We start from the raw sequence: 18541 nt of genomic DNA, 5'->3' as shown, positions 1-18541 counted from the left end.
TAAAGTATCATATATCTCAGTTATGCAAATATGCTAATATCTATTTTTATTGAAGAAAAAAAACTAATCCCGATACCTCCAAAACTCGTTCTTCTAAAAACCTCTGGAAAACAAAAGTCAATAACAAAATCAAAACCAAATTCAAACCCAAAAGCAATTTAGTGGGCGTTTGGACATAAGAATTGTAAAATTCCAAAAAAAAAGTGAAATATTTTTCAAGTAAAAATAATATTTGAAAATTAGAGTTGTATTTGAGCATGAATATAATTTGGGGTTGTTTTTGAAATTTTGTGAATTATCTAAGTGAAAATTTTGAAAAACGGCATTTTGGATTTTTTCAAAATTTCAAAAAATTTTAAAATTTATCTTCAAGTAAAAATTGAAAATAACACTAATTTTAAAAAAAAATAAAAATTTATATAAAAAAAGTGAAAAAAATTCTTTTGTCCAAACGGGCAATTAATAAACAAACCGAGTCCTAGTAGCATAAGGAGGGGAAAAAAAAGAGAGAAAACAAAGCAAAAGAAAAGAAAAGGAATATAGTTGAGGGGTCCATTATTCAGAAATCTCTTTGGTTTAGGGCCAATGGAAAAAGTAAAGCCAGATTCGGAATACAGACGGGGTACACCGTACACTACACCACAAAACGGAACCCTATAAATAGCGCTCGGTATTCTTTTTCTTATTCTTATTTCATCCGAAGTTAGCGTAAAAGGGACGAGCTTCGACTTCTTTGTTTCTGTAGCAAAGCAAGCAAAAGGATCGATTTATCAATCATGCAGATCTTTGTGAAAACCCTAACCGGAAAAACCATAACTCTCGAAGTTGAGAGCAGCGATACCATTGACAATGTCAAGGCTAAAATTCAGGTATATTCCCGCCCTTCAATTTATGCCACTTTTTATTGTTCAGGATTTCGTTTTGTTTTCATGAATTAGGGTTTTGGCGTTTTGGATAGTAAGATTGCTGGTTTTTAGTTTTTCTCTTTGTCTGATCAAAGGCGCAATCTTTTTTGTTTGCGTATATAATTTGTGTGGAGATTGATACATATAATAGCTCAACGTTTTAAAAAAAATAATAATCTATCTTGGCCAGCTCATGCTCACCTCGATTAATTTCACGGGTACCTGTTAGGCTGTTACCTTCCACCAGCGCAGATACTGGGTAATACTCTCAACCAAGGCTTGGACTAGGCCACACCCTTGGGTGCTATAATAGCTCAACGTTTTCTGGGAATTTATGTTGCGATTTAAGTTTCTTTTGGACTATATATTCTGCTAATAGATGCACTGCTTACAATCTAATTGGTGGTCATGCATACATGGTAATTCGAAGTTGAAAGGGAACTCTTTTCTTCCCTGCTAATTCTTAACATACCGTTGTGTTTAGTTTAAATCAATTGATCTTTCAATTGCCGCGGATGAAAATTGTAATTTTTTCCTCCTATGCTATATCCTGTCAATTCCTTATATGATGTCAAATACTGTACCAGAAAGCACTGGTTTTGGAACCTCAATTGATACAGGCTTATGGGCACACATAATGTGCCTATGGCTTCTTGTGGATTGTCATAACTGTGCAAAAAGGGGATATGTACTTCAAGTTGATGTCCAAGTTATGAGTGATAACCTCTTTTAGGTTACCTACGTCACTTTCAACTCATTTTTTTAATCAAAAAAAGAAAACTTGACTATTGCATCCCTACAAGTGGTTAAATATATTGAATGTACTGGATGTAATTGTACAAGATTGTAAATGCATATGTTCACCAAATTGGATAGAAAACAGACAGATAAACCTGCAATGACACAAAGACACCAGAATGTAGATTGTGGATGTTGTAGTTGTCATTTGTGTTATTGATGGCTGCGGAGTTAAGATATCTTATTATTTGTTCTTTTCTTTTTGGTAGTAAGACTTAATAGTTTCATGCCCACTAATCATGTGTTGCTATTTATCCGGATCATCTTTTTATTTTTATTTTTTGATAAATATTCATTCTGGAGTATTTATCACCTTGCCTGTACAAATAAAGTCCCTGTTGCACTTTTCAAGGTTTTCTTTTCTCCCTGTTTCTCTTTTGAAATCCTCCTCAAGATGTTGTTGGAGTGAATGTGCATTACGTGAAGACGACTGACTTTTTTCTTGGGAATGGTAAGATTTGTATTAATTGAGAAAAACACTAAGGCAGTGCGACGCAATATGTACAGGGGGTAGTAGATCATTCTTGATCTATATTAGCTACAAAGAGCCTATCATGTCTATCAAAGAATCTGTATCCTCTACAAGACTTTCTTTACACCAAAAATGAAATAGAAAATACAGTTCATCTTGACATCCTGAATGGAATTGAATATGTCTTCAAACACTCTTGAGTTTCTCTCCTTCCATATTGTCCACCATATGCAAGCATGTATCAATCTCCACCATGTCTTCTGTCTCACCGGGCCTCCATTGTTGTTCCAAGATTTTAATAACTCAACAGTAGTAGCTGGCATGGACCATGTTAGCCCAACGTGAAGATGACTGACTTGTCATGTGTGTTTTCTAGGGCTTATGCAGTGTGGATATGAATATCAGCTTTGTGTTTGGATGCGTAAACATAAAAATTTGAGATAATGCCTCTGGTCACCGGTGTCGTTACTAGATGATATTTAACCGTTGTTTTATAGTATTGGGATCACCTGAAATCTCCATTATGTGCTTGTATGTTTAGGTGACCTTGATGGGATATTTTTAATTCATTTATCTACTTGTTCCCTCGTGGGAATTGGTGCTACCATGCTCTTGATGATATCCCTTACTACCTTAGGATGATGTTTCCAGATATTCACTATTTTGGAGCTTGTTTTGAAGCCCTTTATCTTGTTTAGCCACTCGGTTTAATGAATCCCTTGTCAAGTAGGTCTTGAAGTTGCTCTTTCCGTTCTTTTGGCTTAGGTGTAGCCATTTTTTGTGTAGGCATAGAGATATGTTGTTTCGCTGGTGCTAGAACTCTGCTCACTCAACCATGGGCATTTTTCTATTTTAGGGCTACGAGAAACCTGATCAAATATGGGTAAAGATTATACTTAGTCTTTGATTTGGTAACCAGTTTATTTGAATTTGAAATCAACCTTAATACTATCAAATACGTGCAGTCCCAAAATATGACCTCTAAGAAGACCCACAAAATGTAAGAGCCCACCATAACCCATAAGGAAAAGCTCATAACCATTGACTCCCTATCAAAGCTAAATGAAGGTCCTTGAATTACAATTGTGCATATATCGACTTTTAATTGCCGTAATATGTGATTTGCTGCATGTTGGATAGTGAGGTGTTGTTTCATATTTCCCTTCTCCTGCTATCCCTGTCTGCCCTGCACTGCCTTGCACTGCCTTGGTTTTGTCCACTTATCTTTTGTAGTATTTGTTAAATGCTGGCATTCATGCTAACATGCATTAGTTAGTCATTTGCTCTTTTCTTTTTACTTAGAGCTGACAAGATACTGTATGTGTTGCTTACCAGGATAAAGAAGGCATACCTCCTGATCAGCAGAGACTGATTTTTGCTGGGAAACAGTTGGAAGATGGGCGGACCCTGGCTGATTACAACATTCAGAAAGAATCAACTCTTCACCTTGTTTTGAGGCTCAGGGGAGGAACTATGATCAAGGTGAAGACTCTCACTGGAAAGGAAATTGAGATCGACATTGAACCCAACGATACCATTGATCGGATTAAGGAACGTGTTGAGGAGAAAGAAGGAATACCTCCTGTGCAGCAAAGGTTTGTATTTCTTTTATTTCGATCAATTTGAATACCACAGATTTGTGGTCTCCAGTGCTTGTTTTTGCTCCTGTTTCCCCACACCATACTGCCTCCTCTCACCCTCACCATGTGACCAAAAGAGTGGCAATGTTGTATGAGTGATGTTGTGTGCCTGGCCTATGAATCTTTTTTGGACTTATCTTTTAAATCTCTGCAGGTTGTCATGTTTCTGTTGCCTGGTATTTCTGTCATTCCCTGTAATAACTACCACTATTAAATGCTCCTCCTAGACTTGATTTATTGTAATTTTCTACTTTGCCCATTTTCATAATTATAACAATTCATAGTTGTGTCAATTGAATGTCACATATGAGTTGCTTAGATGCAGTGTATTCAAGGATAAAGGGAATGTGAAGCCCTTAGGTCCATATTGTAATAAATGTTTTTGAGGCATACCACACTCTTTGGAGAATACGATTAAACTTTTGTGTGGTTCAGTTGACAAGCATACAATTAAAGACTTAATGACTTGAAAAATAAGTAAAAAATGCAAGTTCTATAAAACTGGCAATGCTGGCATATTTTAAGAGCATTGTGAATATTCAACGGGTCTAACAGCTCTTGCATCTGCCATTCTGCACTGGTTAAGACATGGTCTAGAAAATTCAGCAGGTCTGATGAAGCTTATTGATCTTTTGTCTGCATTTGCTCTCATTAGCCAAATTTCATAGTTTCTTGCTGGCATGCCTCGGAATAATGGTGGGCATCCAAATGTATTTTTCTTTCCTTTTTTGGTTAAATTTCAATCTTATCTCTCTTCTGTGGAGAAAAAGATTGCTTACAGTCTTGGTTTCTTAAAATGGTTTTCTTGCAAATTGACAGTATAACTAAAATGCACTTTGTTATAGTAATTTGGACTGCTTAGCTTCTTCCCTTTCTTAGAAGGGACGGTGAATGTCAAAAGACAACTTATGAGTAAGCCCTCAGTCAGTGTGTTCGTATCTTATGTGTTCGAGATAACGGAAAATATGAAAAATCATAATTCCATTCTTTAATGGTCATTATTTAGTACATTAGGTAGGCTTTTACTGAAATAAACTTTCTTAGTTCGCAGAATTCCATGGTCCTGATTGAGTTGTTCTTTGATTTCACTTTCATTTCGGTTGGTCTTATAGGCAGAAAGTAAATAGTGGCTAAGAGATATCTAACTTGTTCCTAAGTCAATATTTTTGTGAACAAGTCATTTTACCTATACGTTCAGCGCGTTATACAAGTACCTTCTTCATATTTGTTGTTTTATTTCTGTTCGGCAGTTTACGACAGTGGTTTTACTTTTTGTTCCCCTGTTTTATTGCAGGCTTATTTATGCTGGAAAACAGTTGGCAGATGACAAGACGGCTAAAGATTACAACATCGAAGGTGGTTCAGTTCTTCACCTTGTTCTTGCACTAAGGGGTGGCAGACTCTAGGTAGCAATTAACTTGGTGGAAACATATATGTCCTGTCTTTATTCCATGAATTTGGGATATCTTTTGCTGATTTACTATTGGAATAAACCTGAAAACTTGTGGTTGAATATGTTGTGATTGACTTGCCCTTATTTGTGTTGGACTCGTTCTTAATTTGCTATTTATAGTTCTTTTTCATTTCTTGCTGCAACCGATAGCGGTTTACTCCCTTTTAAATATGCACATAATCGCTCTGCTGCAAACCATGTCACCCTAGAGAAACAATGTATACCGACAGATTGATCTCCCTTCTTCCCTTTCGCTTGGAGAAGCTGCTACAAGATTATTAAGTTTTACCCAATGAGTCATCACCACTGCCCAATTTTTCTTTCCTGCTTTGATTATGCGTGCCCAGGATCCTGAGGGTCTACGGGAAACATCTCTACCTCCTTCAGGTAGGGGTAAGGCTACGACCCTCCCTAGACCCTACTTGTGGGAATACACTGAGTATTATGTTGTTGGTGGTGGTGATTTTGGGGGGGGGGGGGGGAAGGAGAAGGGGATACAATACCTACTCATACGTTTGAACTCGTCACTTCAACTGTGAAAGGAGCTCACCAAGTAAGCAAACCCTCATCCCTTACCCTTACCCAATCATTGTCATAGTTGGTATTATATTGGAAATTTGGAATGGACTACTCTTTAGCTTGTCAAAAAATGCTGCATCCAAAAAGAATTGGGGGCAGTATCCTGGAACAAGAATTGTCAAAAATGGTCTCATTTTTTTCTGCCGTCCTTTCACCTATTTGGATTCTACCTACCAACATAAATTATAAAACTTGACTCTCCAAGAAATGGTAGAAAAACCCCTTCTCACCGTCCCCTCCCAACTACCCAAATCAAAGTACAGTAATCCTAATACTGCACGGATTCTTTTACCTGCCAATGTGTGAATACTTAGAAATATTCATGTGCTTAAAAAGTTCAAACAACTAAATTCACTTGATGTTAAAGCGTTATGGGTTAGAATATTTTAAGAAAGATGTCTTTCTAAATTCAAAGACTAGCTGCAAAATCACATAGAAAATTCATTCATTAGTTTTATAACCCACAAATGTAGGTAATACGTTTGACATATTTTATTGGAATTTTTACACAAATAGCCTGTCCATTTTAGTGTTTACTTTTTTTTTTTAGCTCGTATACGTAGATTATACTAATTATACTCGATTATACATATATTGCATATCCGTAACTATTTTTAGTTTAAGTAATTGGGTGGGCAGCTATTTGGGTTAATTCATCTATTTTATTACTGCATATAACAGTTTTCAAACTTTACTTTCGGAAAGTATATGACGAAACGATGTTTCTCATTTATTAGGATGAGTAATACACATTTTCGTCAATGCTCTTTTGAATAATATTTATTGTATGATAAAAAGATCAAATGTGTTAACAAACTGGCTAACAAGGTCATAACTATTAAAAAGGAACCATTGACAAAGTGAGAAAAAGTGTGTTATCATCAATTCAAAATTCAAAATTGCCTAATTATACTTTGTTTTGTTAACAAAGATCAATGCATGATAGATCGGATGTTTAATTTTAATTCGTTTATGGTGACTATTTTTCAAACCTATTAGAAAATATTTTTTCGTGCCGACGTCTATCGGAAATAATCTCTTTGCCTTACCCAAGAGGTGTTAATTGCGACAGAAAATTTTACTGTGAGGAAAATCGAGCAGAAGAATGGCAGTAGAAACCAAATTTAAGTCATTGATTAAAAATATGTTTAGTTGATGAGCGTCGGAATCAGACATTAGTGACATAGATTTATGAAAGTTTGGCATTGTTTTTAAGTATATTTTTAATAAAATTACGTACAATAGTTTCAATATCCATGTGACTAACACAAGTTTGATGCGTGTCAAAGTTTACGTACATTTTTTTCAGACACTTAACTGGTCACCCTCCTAACCAAATCCACGCATTAACTTAACTCCCAAATATATAGTGCTCACGCAATGCATAATCGTTCTTTCTTTTTAGGAAGAAAAAAAAAGAGGAAAAGAAGTCAAATGGTATGTTTATGTTTACTAACACCACAGCAAATCAGCGATAAAAAGTATTTTTCAAGATTATTAGTACGTGCCAAGTGTTTGTTTTTTCCAACAAGGTGGATATGGCATTTAATGTGATGGTTTCCAAGTGATGACTTTTCGTTCATTCTTAATTTCTCAATTCCGATATGTTTAGAGTAGTGAAGAAAAAATAAATTATAAAAAAAAATTATTCATCCATTTTATTCAATGAATAATGGGTTAGATAATAAACTTTTAAAAAATGAATACTTAATGGATAATCAATAGGTTTCATTTTTACATTAGCAAATACTCGAATTGTAAGTTCTTCAAATTTGTAAAACTAGAAATTCTCTAAAAAAAATTATCACATTCAATAAGCCATGGATAATATGTACCCATGGTTTACAATTGGTACCCATGACTTTCTATTTCTTCGGGGAAAAATCAGAAATAGTCACATAATCATATTTATAATTGGTAATTGAAAATAGCCACAGTTTTAAAATTAATCGAAATTTAGTCACTTTTTCATGTAAAGATAAAATTTGAACAAAAACACATTTAATAACATGTTGGAATTCCAACATATATAATATGCTGGATGTTTATATGTAGGAGCTCCATAATCTAGCATATTATGCTGGAACTTTCTGTGTGCTAGAGTTCCAACATAATATGTTGAAAGTTTATATGCATGAGCTCCATAATTCAGCATATTATGCTGAAACTTTTCGTGTTTCAGCAAAATAGTGATTATTTTTCAATGACTTTGCAAATGTCGGTTATTTTTTAATTATCAATCCGAAAATTATCTAGTCTGTACTATTTATACATATTATCCACCGATTAACTTATTTTTTATCCGTATCAAATATTAACGGATCGAATTCGCCCCACCCATCTGTCTGCCACCTCTAGTTTAGACTGATCATGCCGTTGGTTTTGCGGTCACGGAAAACCATTCTGAAACGTGTCAGCTCAGCTAAACAAGATATTTAGTGAATATCTAATTAATGATGATGATACTAAAAAGTGGCATTTTTAGTGTTGGTACAAGTGGCTAATTCCTATGATATGTTTGTTCTTTTCTTTTTGTCTAGTACAAAGTAGCAAATCCAGCTCTATAGGAATTAAAATCCCAAGGTTCATATAAAAGACGAAAAAAGAAGAGATTATAGAAAGTACGTAGACCTTAAACAACATCCTCAAGTGGTCATAATCTAATTAAGCAAAAAATGCCGTCATTAAAACAATTAATTAACAGCTAAATTGGCTATGAAAAACAAGGACTCTAAAACCAAGAGTTGTTTTTTTTCTCTCTTTGGTAGTCCGGACCCATATTTGGGAGCTGCTCTAGACTTGTGGATTCATCGGTCAACCAGATCTACCCTTAGATTCGAGTGTTAGACTATGTGGGTTTGGGTTGTAAAAATTTGATTAAAGATTAAAATTTTATTATTTGAGATTTATTTATATAATTTTATTTGACCTTATTGAGTACTGTTTGATTAGATTTGAGTCGTTTGGTGGTGGATTTGAAAGGAAAAATAGTTTTAGAAGGTTGAAGGTGTTCCCGAAAAGAGTTAAGTCTCTTGTCTACCCTTGTAAGAGGGAATTCTCCTCATAGGCAATCTATTTGCTACTTGTTGCTTGATTTGATAACTAGTATATGCGAAATGACGAACGTATATATGCGCTAGTTAAGTTATGACCACGTCCGGACGCTTGTCTTTTTGCTTCCTACAGTCTAAACCCTAAACTACATTCTCAAAACCACATTTAGGGAAAGAAAAGACGGCTTATAAGAATATAATTTGAGTAAATAATTAGTAATTACCATGGTTATGACGTACAAATACCACCTGAAAATAATGGCATGCAATAGTTCAGCTACTAGTGATGAGGCAAAGCTAAATTAATTAATGCTATTCTTCCTTATCCGTTTTTATTAATTCTATCATTTAAAAATTGTGAAACTGCGTGGCCCATGCATCTTCTTTTTATTATTATTATTATTATTATTATTATTATTATTATTATTATTATTATTATTATTATTAAAGTTTGTATAATATAATGACCAATAGTGGATCACCTAAACTTTTCAAATGTTCGTTAACCTATCTTTGTTTTTTTCTGTTAAACAGATATATATATATATATATATGCTTCAATTTGTTACATATGCTTCCAACCTGACGGTAGTTATTTTAAAAAAAAAATAGGAAAAAAGAAGAACAATACAGCTTGACCATTATTTGGCATATACAAATATTTCTACACAACACTTGGAAATCTTGCAAATTTCGTGTCCGCTTGCCAATGAAAAGTGAAATCTCAATTAGACAGAAACTTTTATTCCAGGCCCGTTTATAATAATAATTATTATGCTTTAATTCTAAACAAGTTTGGAATATTTAAAAGTGTTTATACTAATACAGGGAATTAAGACAAAAGCAGTTTGTATATGAAAGCAGCATCAGAGGTAGAACCAGAATTTGAAGCTTATGAGTTGGAGATTTTAATCTTTTTAAAGTTAGTGAATTCTAAATTAACAATTTGTATATATACAATGAATTTCTTAAGACAAATATCAAATGTATGTAGACAAAATTGGGTTCGACTAAACCCGTAATCAAAGCGGTAGCTCCGCAACTGAGCAGGATGCATGATCTCCTAAGTTAAGCAGAGCACTAAAAATAGGACAAAAAGTAGGAATATGTTGATGTACAAACGTTCAACGCTTTAGAAAATCCTACCAACCTAACTGTGACAATCACTGTGTGAAACACAAATAATTTCTCAAGAATTTGATGTCCTCTCTTGGTCTAATGTAGGTAAGATAATCTAAGACTAATCTTTGAAAAGTACGACTCAACAGAATAAGACGTGTTGTTTTTTTGTTACTTGTAATTAAGGAGGAAATAATTTAACCTATTTGGAGAGATCCTTATTAGTTTGTGGATTGCAATATCTCGTTTTTCTTTGGAATTTTTACACAAAAAACTTGTATTTTTCCTAGCTGGTATAAATATATTATATACTGATTATTCGTGGTTAAATATATACTATTATATATGAATGAAGTAAATATTATATATTCGCCGACTTTTTAGATTTTAACTTTGTTCTTGGAAATCAGTTGCATCCATTATTTACAAAATATTAATTCTAGTTGAACCAAATTAATGTAAAACCGAGTTTAGCACAGAGCTACCTCAGTTAATGACGGTTTCTCTTCAATTAATTAACGCAAGAATTAATTTTAATCAAAGTTATATCGATAATTGTGGAAGTACTTTTTCATGGCAGAGCAATAATACTAGTATCATTTATATATGATGTTGCAGTATGTATTTTGAGTTTTGTTAGGATGGAAATGAACTGCTCGTGCCGCACAATTTTGTTTTTTATGATGTAAAATTTAACAGGTTTTAATTAGCTTATAGTAAGAAGTAATATTACTTCAATAAAGAAAATGGATTTAAACAAAAGGAACCCTGAAATTGATATTACTAATAGTAGATGGATATGCTAGCAACTGTAGTCGAGCTGGTTGAGCCGGAGATCTTCCAAATTGAAGGTTGTAAGTTCAAAACCCCGTGCATGCTTTCTGCCTCGAGCTCGTCTCACGAGACTTGTCTATTACACTAGAACGAATTAAGGATGCACTAATAGATTCTATCTAACCATCTCACTACAGTTGTACGTTGAAAAACAAATGTTTAAGTCGAATCGATTTATTAGAAAACAAAGGGAATACTAGTAAATTCGATTTTTGAATTTGCAAATACTAGTAAATTAAAAGTAGTGAATATTCCGGTCCACTTATCACACTGGAAATTCTTAAGAGGGCCCCACTTCATTTTCCATAATTTTGTCATAGATTAAGACATCTTTATGAATATATATATCTGGCCTTTATCCCACTACGTGGAGATATAGACATATGTAAAAGATATATAAAGGAAAGGAGAGGTGAGAAACAAAACCAACATTTGTGAATTGCAAGTTATATATATAGACGGGAGAATTTAGGACTAATTATAAGAGCAACACTACTGAAAAAGATTATCGATGGGTAAAGGAAGAGCACCTTGTTGTGATAAAAGTAAGGTGAAGAAAGGGCCATGGACTCCTGCTGAAGATTTGAAGCTTATTTCATTCATTCAAAAAAATGGCCATGGCAACTGGCGATCCCTCCCCAAACAAGCTGGTAAGATTTGTAGTTCCCCTAGGAGTGACTAAGTGATCACGGGTTTGAGCCGTGAAAATAACCTCTTGCAAAAATGCAGGGTAAGACTCTGTATAATAGACATCTGTGGTCCGGCCTTTCCCCGGATCCCGCGCATAGCGGGAGCTTAGTGTACCGGGCTAGAAAATAGTTCTCCTACGTACGTAACTTTGGCGTGACTAGTAAAGTTGTTGTCATGTGATCAGGAGGTCACGGGTTCGAGCCGTGAAAACGGCCTCTTGCAAAAATGCAGGGTAAGACACAGTGTATAATAGACTCGTGTGGTCCGGCCCTTCCCCGGACCCGTGCATAGCGGGAGCTTAGTGTACCGGTCTAGAGTATAGTTCCCCTACGTACGTAGCCTTGGCGTGACTAGTAAAGTTGTTGCCATATAATCAGGAGGTCATAGGTTCGACTTTCGAGCCGTGAAAACAGCCTCTTGCAGAAATGCAGAGTAAGGCTGCATACAATAGACCATTGTGGTCCGACCCTTACTCGGACACCGCACATAGCGGGAGCTTAGTGCACCGGGCTAGAAAGTAGTTCCGTACATAGCATGTCCATTATCCTCCAATTATCCTCCAATAGTATCTCAAAATTAAAGAATTTAACTTATATACACGGTAATATAAAGAATGTTTATAACATTCAATGTACTTTTAACCTGTTGTAGGCTTGTAGTAGGTAACATCATATAATTACTCTCGTTTTTTATGGACGTGTACATAAAGTATCTTTAGTGACCGGATAGTGTAAAAATTCTTTTAGGAAGGTAAACTCATTTTATTAATGTCAATATTGTTGATTCACAATATAGGGTTACTGAGGTGTGGAAAGAGTTGCCGGTTGAGGTGGATTAACTACTTGAGACCTGACGTAAAACGAGGGAATTTCACTCCAGAAGAAGAAGACACCATAATTAAACTACATGACTCTTTGGGGAACAGGTATATACAAATAAATTTTGTCTTTGCTTTGGTCTGAAATTATTCTATCACATCTAGGGTTACAAACATGTGAGTCGGATTGAAAACGGGTAATGCAAAAACGAATAAATTATTTAACCCGACCCATATTTAATACGAATAGAAAATGAATTAATCGGCGGATAATATGGGTAATCATATTATCCATAGCTTTTTAAATATGATCACTTTTGGAAGAATTACTCGTCTAAGCTTGAGTAATCCCCAATTTGAATTTTTACAAATGTAAAAGTTAAACCCATAGTTATCCATTGATAATCTATTTTCTAAGTGAATAATATGATTTTTATCCATATTTGATCCGTTTCTAAAAAGCTCATTATCCAACCTATTTTTTAGTGGATAATATGGATGGATAACGGTCTTTTTTTAATCAATTTTGCCACCACTAATCACATGCATTAATAACTGCAGGTGGTCAAAGATTGCATCTTATTTGCCTGGAAGAACTGATAACGAGATTAAAAATGTATGGAATACTCATTTAAAGAAAAGAGTAGGGATATTGAAGAAAGAAATCATGATCACTACTACTACTCAAGAAGCATTTGAAACCAACAATAAGGGCCAATACATAGATGTTGCTACTAGTTTAACTGAGGAAGCCACAGCATCTGCAGCAGGTTCTTGCTCTCCAACTTCTTCCTATGGCTCATTAAACCTCTGCAACTTGAGTACTGAACACGTTCGCGCAGCAGAGGCTCGCGACAACCAAGATCAGGTGATTAATGAAATACCATCAGATTCAGCAGGGGCAGATATTGATTTTTGGGACATGTTGGATACTGATTTGAGTCCTGATTTAGACTACTCCAAAGTACTGGACATCAATCTGCACTCTGATCAGTCTCAGCTGCAGGCGCCTCATTATACACATGAAAGCTCGTCAGATAAATATGATGAATGCCAAAAGTGGTTGAGATACTTGGAAATTGAACTCGGACTAACTCAAACTAGTACTACTACTACTACTACGTATACTGGAGCTAATTATTATGAATGTTGCGACGGTTTTACCTCACAAGACCAAAATAACACCATGCAAGTATAGTCTTTACAGCTAGGCCTTTTTCACCTCCATTTATACATCAATAGTATCTATTACTCCTACTATACTAATTAGCTAGCCCAAGTAATAAAAAGACTGTATAGTAGTAGTAATATTTTGCATCTAGAACTAAAACTCGCTTGTCTTCTTACCTAGAAATAAAGGGACACTAGTTACTGGCAGCTCAGTTCAGTCATCTTGTTGTTATTTAAAGGGGATAATGCATAAAATCCTCCTGAACTATACCCGAAATTGCTACGACACACCTTACCTTTGATGTCGTAGCAACTTCGAATATAGTTCAGGGAGGATTTTAACATATAGTGGTACATATGGTGCATGAGCGACACGATCGAGTAGTTCAATTAGGCTCATCACACCACTCATGGTCTTCTAAGTGTAATACTTTGAGATTTAAGCGCTTAGACTTGAGAGTTGATTTCTCTACCTCTTGTATTATATTTAACTTGTGATAATCTATGAAGCATATATATGCAAAAACTAGCAGTAATATATTGACTAGTGTGAATGTTCCCTTAACTGCCCAAAATAGTTTTGCGTGCATTCCCTAAAGTTTATACAACAATGGGAATTGGAAATAAAAAATCTATTTCCAAAAAAAAAATTGAAAATAATATATCACCAACTCTACGGTTGGGTCTTTGGGACTTCACTGCATTCCCTAAAATGAGAATTGAGATCGGCATTACTGCCAAAAATGAGGACAAGTATTTATACAGCTGCTGTTTGATGTATAGGTAGTACTCCTACGAGGCTACGACAGAGGCAGCACTATCTACTACGATAATGCATGAAAAGAGCATTCTGATATACCTTTACAACTTACTAGGCATGTAACCTCAGAAACATGATACCAAGTCTCATTACGGTAACACATAATACCTGTCCTATCTTTTGAACAAAAATATCAGTATGGGAGCTAGTGGGCGATTCAACAGTTGTAGTTTGCAGCAGTTCCAACTCTCAACCGGTAATCCGGAAGCAAAACCTTCAATCTTCTCAAACTCCTCCCTACATGATAAACAAATGTAAGTATTTTTGTAACATAGTATAGAACCATTGGAAATAGAAGACCATTACACGTGCAATGATAAACAAATGATAATCATACAGCTACGTTGCTTATACAGAGGTCATCATTTGGATGATGAGAAAGGCCATTGACTCAAAGCTATCGAACTGACATAGTCAAGATGCTTGAACATATAGTCAGCAAGCGGCTACACAAAGACTCTCAAACAATAGAAATGGGAATACTTTCAGCTGAAAAATGAACATAAGGCTCAAGAATTCACCTTCCACCGGGATGGCCCACATAAGTTACAATGCTGATGAGTCCGCCAGGTGCTAAGATTCTCTTAGCAGCCTCTAATGCAAGCACAGTTGTTTCAGACCTGGTAATGAGCTTTTTGTCACCGCCAGGGAGGTAACCCAAGTTGAAAGCAACTAACCTGACACAAGCATTGGGCCAAAAAAGAACTGCAGGTGATCATTGCAATGCTTAGATCACGACAGAATAGGTGCAGCTCTGTCACTAAGATCACTTCACAGAAACTAGATGATGTATACACTCAGTGTGTATGCCATTAAAATCCTTTTGAGAAGCAAGAATACCTTACAGCTACATCATTCGGCACGATGTCCTCCATTTGACTATGACACATAACAAATAGCTCAACAAGTTCTTTCTGCATGACAAGGACAACAGATGTGCTTCAAATGTATGTATAACTCATGACGTGGAAGAAAAACTATCATTTTCGGAAGAGAGGAGCATGATTACAGAAAAGTCAGAGGCATGATCATGTGATAACAATTTGTAGGTAGAAACAGTTGAATGTCAAGAAAAGAAAACAGGAGCTGCCATTTGACTCCTCCTGGATGCTAAATCCATTTCATCACATTTTCATGAACTAGAATGAAATTGTAATATTTATCTACCCCACAAGACATTGGTTAATATGGTTAAATCCATTCACCCATGGGTAAGCACTAACGAGATTGAGCTTGCAAACTTCTCCAATTGAAGTCTTATGTGAGCTTCACTGTTCATAAGCACACTTATGAGAAAAATTATACTACATCTTATATCAGTTGTATTTGGACTGAAAAAAGGCTACGGGAAGCCTTGAGTTTGGGTGGCAGAGGGAGTGGTCCCTGCAGTATAAAAGACTAACATTACTTCATTAGTGATTTTGGCTGGTTCTAGTAATTCTGGAGATGGATGTAAGTTACCAGGCAAGACACCACAACTGGCCTCTTGTAGGTGGGAAAAGTGGAAGTGAGGGCTGAGAGCCTGAGACAGACAACTTCACTCTTTTAGGCTGGCATTATATCGTAAAGTAAGATTATACAATATAAAGCAAGCAACTGTTTGGCTAACTATATGCTTAGATCATAAGGTATAGATAGCTTTAAACCAAATGGAGTTTCAGCTTTATGGGAATATGTATCCAAACCACCATTCTCTCTAGCTTCCTTCTACATAGTCAGGATGATCTACTTATTGGATCATTCGGTAAAATGTCAACATTAATTAGGGCCGGAGATACAAAATAAGCAGAAGCAATAAACGCGACCTCATCTTGACTAGCAAACTGGTCCAGTAGGGATGAAGTGCTTTCTAGAGCAATTTTCTGGACATCCATGCCATAAACTCGACCTCTCCCTGCGTTATCAGCAACCATTCTCAATAGTGCCAAAGTATCATACCCATTTCCACAGGTGGCATCAACAACTGCATCCCCTTTTTGCACAACTTGCTTCCAAACACTGCCAGGGGTTATGCGCTGATTAAATAATATAATACCCTTGACATTACCAATTATAGAAAGAGGTAAGCCACCATTTATGGTCTACTATAGTCATACAGCTATTAAACTCAAAACAAGACAATGCAGACTTTAACTTCTTTAACTTCTAAAAGTGCAAAGACAAAGCAATTGCTGAGACATTACAACAACAACAACAACAACTAAGCATCAATCTCTAGAAAGTTGAGATTGGCCGTATGTATCTTACCGAGACATTAAAGTAGTCAAAAGTTTAATATACAGAATAAGGAACTTCCGAAACAGAACTTAAGAGTTCAAAATTCAAGTTGATAGCTGAAAAATATAAGAGAAACACTCATCAAAAAACCAATTACAAGTAATTTATCAACCTTATTATTGATGGCACTTCATTCGAATCTATTCAAATGACAAAGGGTTAATCCCGCTGAGCAGTTTCTCACAGCATAAAACAAATTATTCCATTATACTTGCGACCAACCAAATTTGCAAGTAGAAAATTTTCTGCAAGAATATCAAACGACATAAAGTTCCCCTTAGAAAAAGGAACTCTTTTGCACGTTGAAAGGAGGAAAATGTACCCAATTAATGTTGAACCACAAACGTAGGCTCTAAAATAGCTGAATCAAAAAGGGATTGGAGTACCTACTAGTGAGCAACTTCAGTAGCTTTTTTTCTCCCAAATACATATTCCACCATTACTTGCTCCATAGACCCTGAGAAAATCAAACCACAAGTCACAAATAAATTACTTGATTTCTGCAACAGTGAAAAGAAAAGAAAAAAGAAAACCTGAAATGGGGGATTCGCGGGAAACAGAGCTCGACCAAGAACCGTCAGCTCCAGCTACTGAAATGGAAGCACCATTGGACTCCGACGACTTCGCAAATACTGTTATATTTCTACAATTTGTCTTCAATGGAGATAATGAGGGACAAATATAGTGTTTTAGGTTCCATTCGCATTTCACCATTCTCCGACCTAAGAGCGAAGAATATGAGTAGAAGAGATTCATTTGCAGCGAATCGACAGCAGTTGCCGGTCACGTTAAGGATAAACTCAAAATCATGCTTGGTAAGGCAGCGTTTGGCATTCAACATTTATGACAACAATTGTCCATTATGTTTTGAGTAGGTTTAAAAGCGTTTTTAGCCAAAATTGTCCCTATCTTTGGGTATCTTTGGGGTTAAGTTTAACTTTGTCGTTTATCTATTGCCCTAAGCACTTAACAAAAGACTCAAAGGGAGACAAAAGACTCAAATTTTGTCTCAAAGGGAGACCTAAAACCTAACAATGATTTCACTGAGTCAAATGGGTAAAGAAACTTTTACTACTCAAATTTTGTAGAATTGATGTAGTGAACCTAAACCTGCTTAACAGGCCGGGTTGACTCAGTTCCGGACCAGCCTAGACCAGTAGTAAACCGGACCAGCCTGGACTGGTGGAAGTGGGCCAGGTAGGGCTGGTTTTGGGGGATTTGGGGTTGGTCCGTATATATTTTTTTACCGGTCAATAAAAATTACTGTTGAACCGATTAACCGACCCGGTTCAACGACTATTTTTTTATTTTTTATTTTTAAAATTGTCACACTTGTTTCTGCAATCTTAAAGGTGACAAAGGGGTAGGCCAGGCCGGGCCCTTAGGTCCGGAACCGTTCCGGTTCAATTTTTTACCGGATGGGCCCGGACCCGTTAAGCCCGATTTTAAAAACTCGGTAATCGGCCAGGATTGGTGACCGCCCGGTCACTATTTTTCTCAACTGGATCGGGCCAGTTAACCGGTTCAACAGTAATTTTCATTGACCGTGTTTGACCGGTAAAAAAATATATACTGACCAACCCCCTAAACCCAGCCCTACCCAGCCCCCTTCCACCAGTCCGGGCTGGTCCGGTTTACTACTGGTCTAGGCCGGTCCGAAACCGGGTCAACCCGGCCCGTTAAACAGGTTTAGGTTCACTGCATCGGTTCTACAAAATTTGAGTACTGAAAGTTTCTTTACACAGTTGACTCGGTGAAATCACTGTTAGTTTTTAGGTCTCCCTTTGGGTCTTTTGTTAAATGGACTAAACCTGCTCAAGTTTAGCAAATTTAAAGGACAATAAGTGCTTAGGACAATAAATAAAGGATAAAGTTAGACTCCCAAAGATAAGAGACAATTTTGACTAAAAACCC

The 18541-nt window shown here is 35.9% G+C and overlaps 3 protein-coding genes across 6 annotated transcripts; 2 read left to right on the top strand and 1 right to left on the bottom strand.

The window, feature by feature from the left end:
* Positions 1 to 557: 557 nt before the first annotated feature.
* LOC107827608 (ubiquitin-NEDD8-like protein RUB2) lies at positions 558 to 5398 on the top strand. Its single transcript, XM_016654777.2, has 3 exons — positions 558 to 869; positions 3511 to 3770; positions 5110 to 5398. The coding sequence occupies exons 1-3, from the start codon at positions 777 to 779 to the stop codon at positions 5219 to 5221; spliced, it is 465 nt and encodes a 154-aa protein (XP_016510263.1). The 5' UTR covers positions 558 to 776; the 3' UTR covers positions 5222 to 5398.
* Positions 5399 to 11319: 5921 nt separating this feature from the next.
* Positions 11320 to 13558, top strand: LOC107827609 (transcription factor MYB58). The gene is made up of 3 exons (XM_016654778.2): positions 11320 to 11503; positions 12339 to 12468; positions 12922 to 13558. Exons 1-3 carry the CDS (start codon positions 11365 to 11367, stop codon positions 13556 to 13558), a joined length of 906 nt encoding a protein of 301 aa, XP_016510264.1. The 5' UTR covers positions 11320 to 11364.
* LOC107827610 (tRNA (mnm(5)s(2)U34)-methyltransferase, chloroplastic-like) lies at positions 13013 to 17477 on the bottom strand. 4 transcript variants are annotated; one of them, XM_016654779.2, is made up of 7 exons: positions 17161 to 17476; positions 17018 to 17084; positions 16156 to 16348; positions 15191 to 15264; positions 14872 to 15027; positions 14459 to 14587; positions 13013 to 13370 (listed from the first exon to the last, which is right to left on the bottom strand). In XM_016654779.2, exons 1-6 carry the CDS (start codon positions 17381 to 17383, stop codon positions 14464 to 14466), a joined length of 837 nt encoding a protein of 278 aa, XP_016510265.2. In that variant the 5' UTR covers positions 17384 to 17476; the 3' UTR covers positions 13013 to 13370; positions 14459 to 14463. The 4 variants fall into 4 exon arrangements, with proteins under 4 accessions (XP_016510265.2, XP_016510266.2, XP_075083111.1 ...); XM_016654780.2 differs by having other exon boundaries at positions 13013 to 13360; XM_016654783.2 differs by having other exon boundaries at positions 13232 to 13370; positions 14872 to 14970; positions 17161 to 17477.
* Positions 17478 to 18541: the final 1064 nt, after the last annotated feature.

Source organism: Nicotiana tabacum, chromosome 12 (genome assembly GCF_000715075.1).
Source record: "Nicotiana tabacum cultivar K326 chromosome 12, ASM71507v2, whole genome shotgun sequence".
NCBI classification, from domain to species: Eukaryota; Viridiplantae; Streptophyta; class Magnoliopsida; order Solanales; family Solanaceae; genus Nicotiana; species Nicotiana tabacum.
Note: the sequence above shows the minus strand (reverse complement) of the source record. Positions and strands in the feature narration are given on the sequence as shown.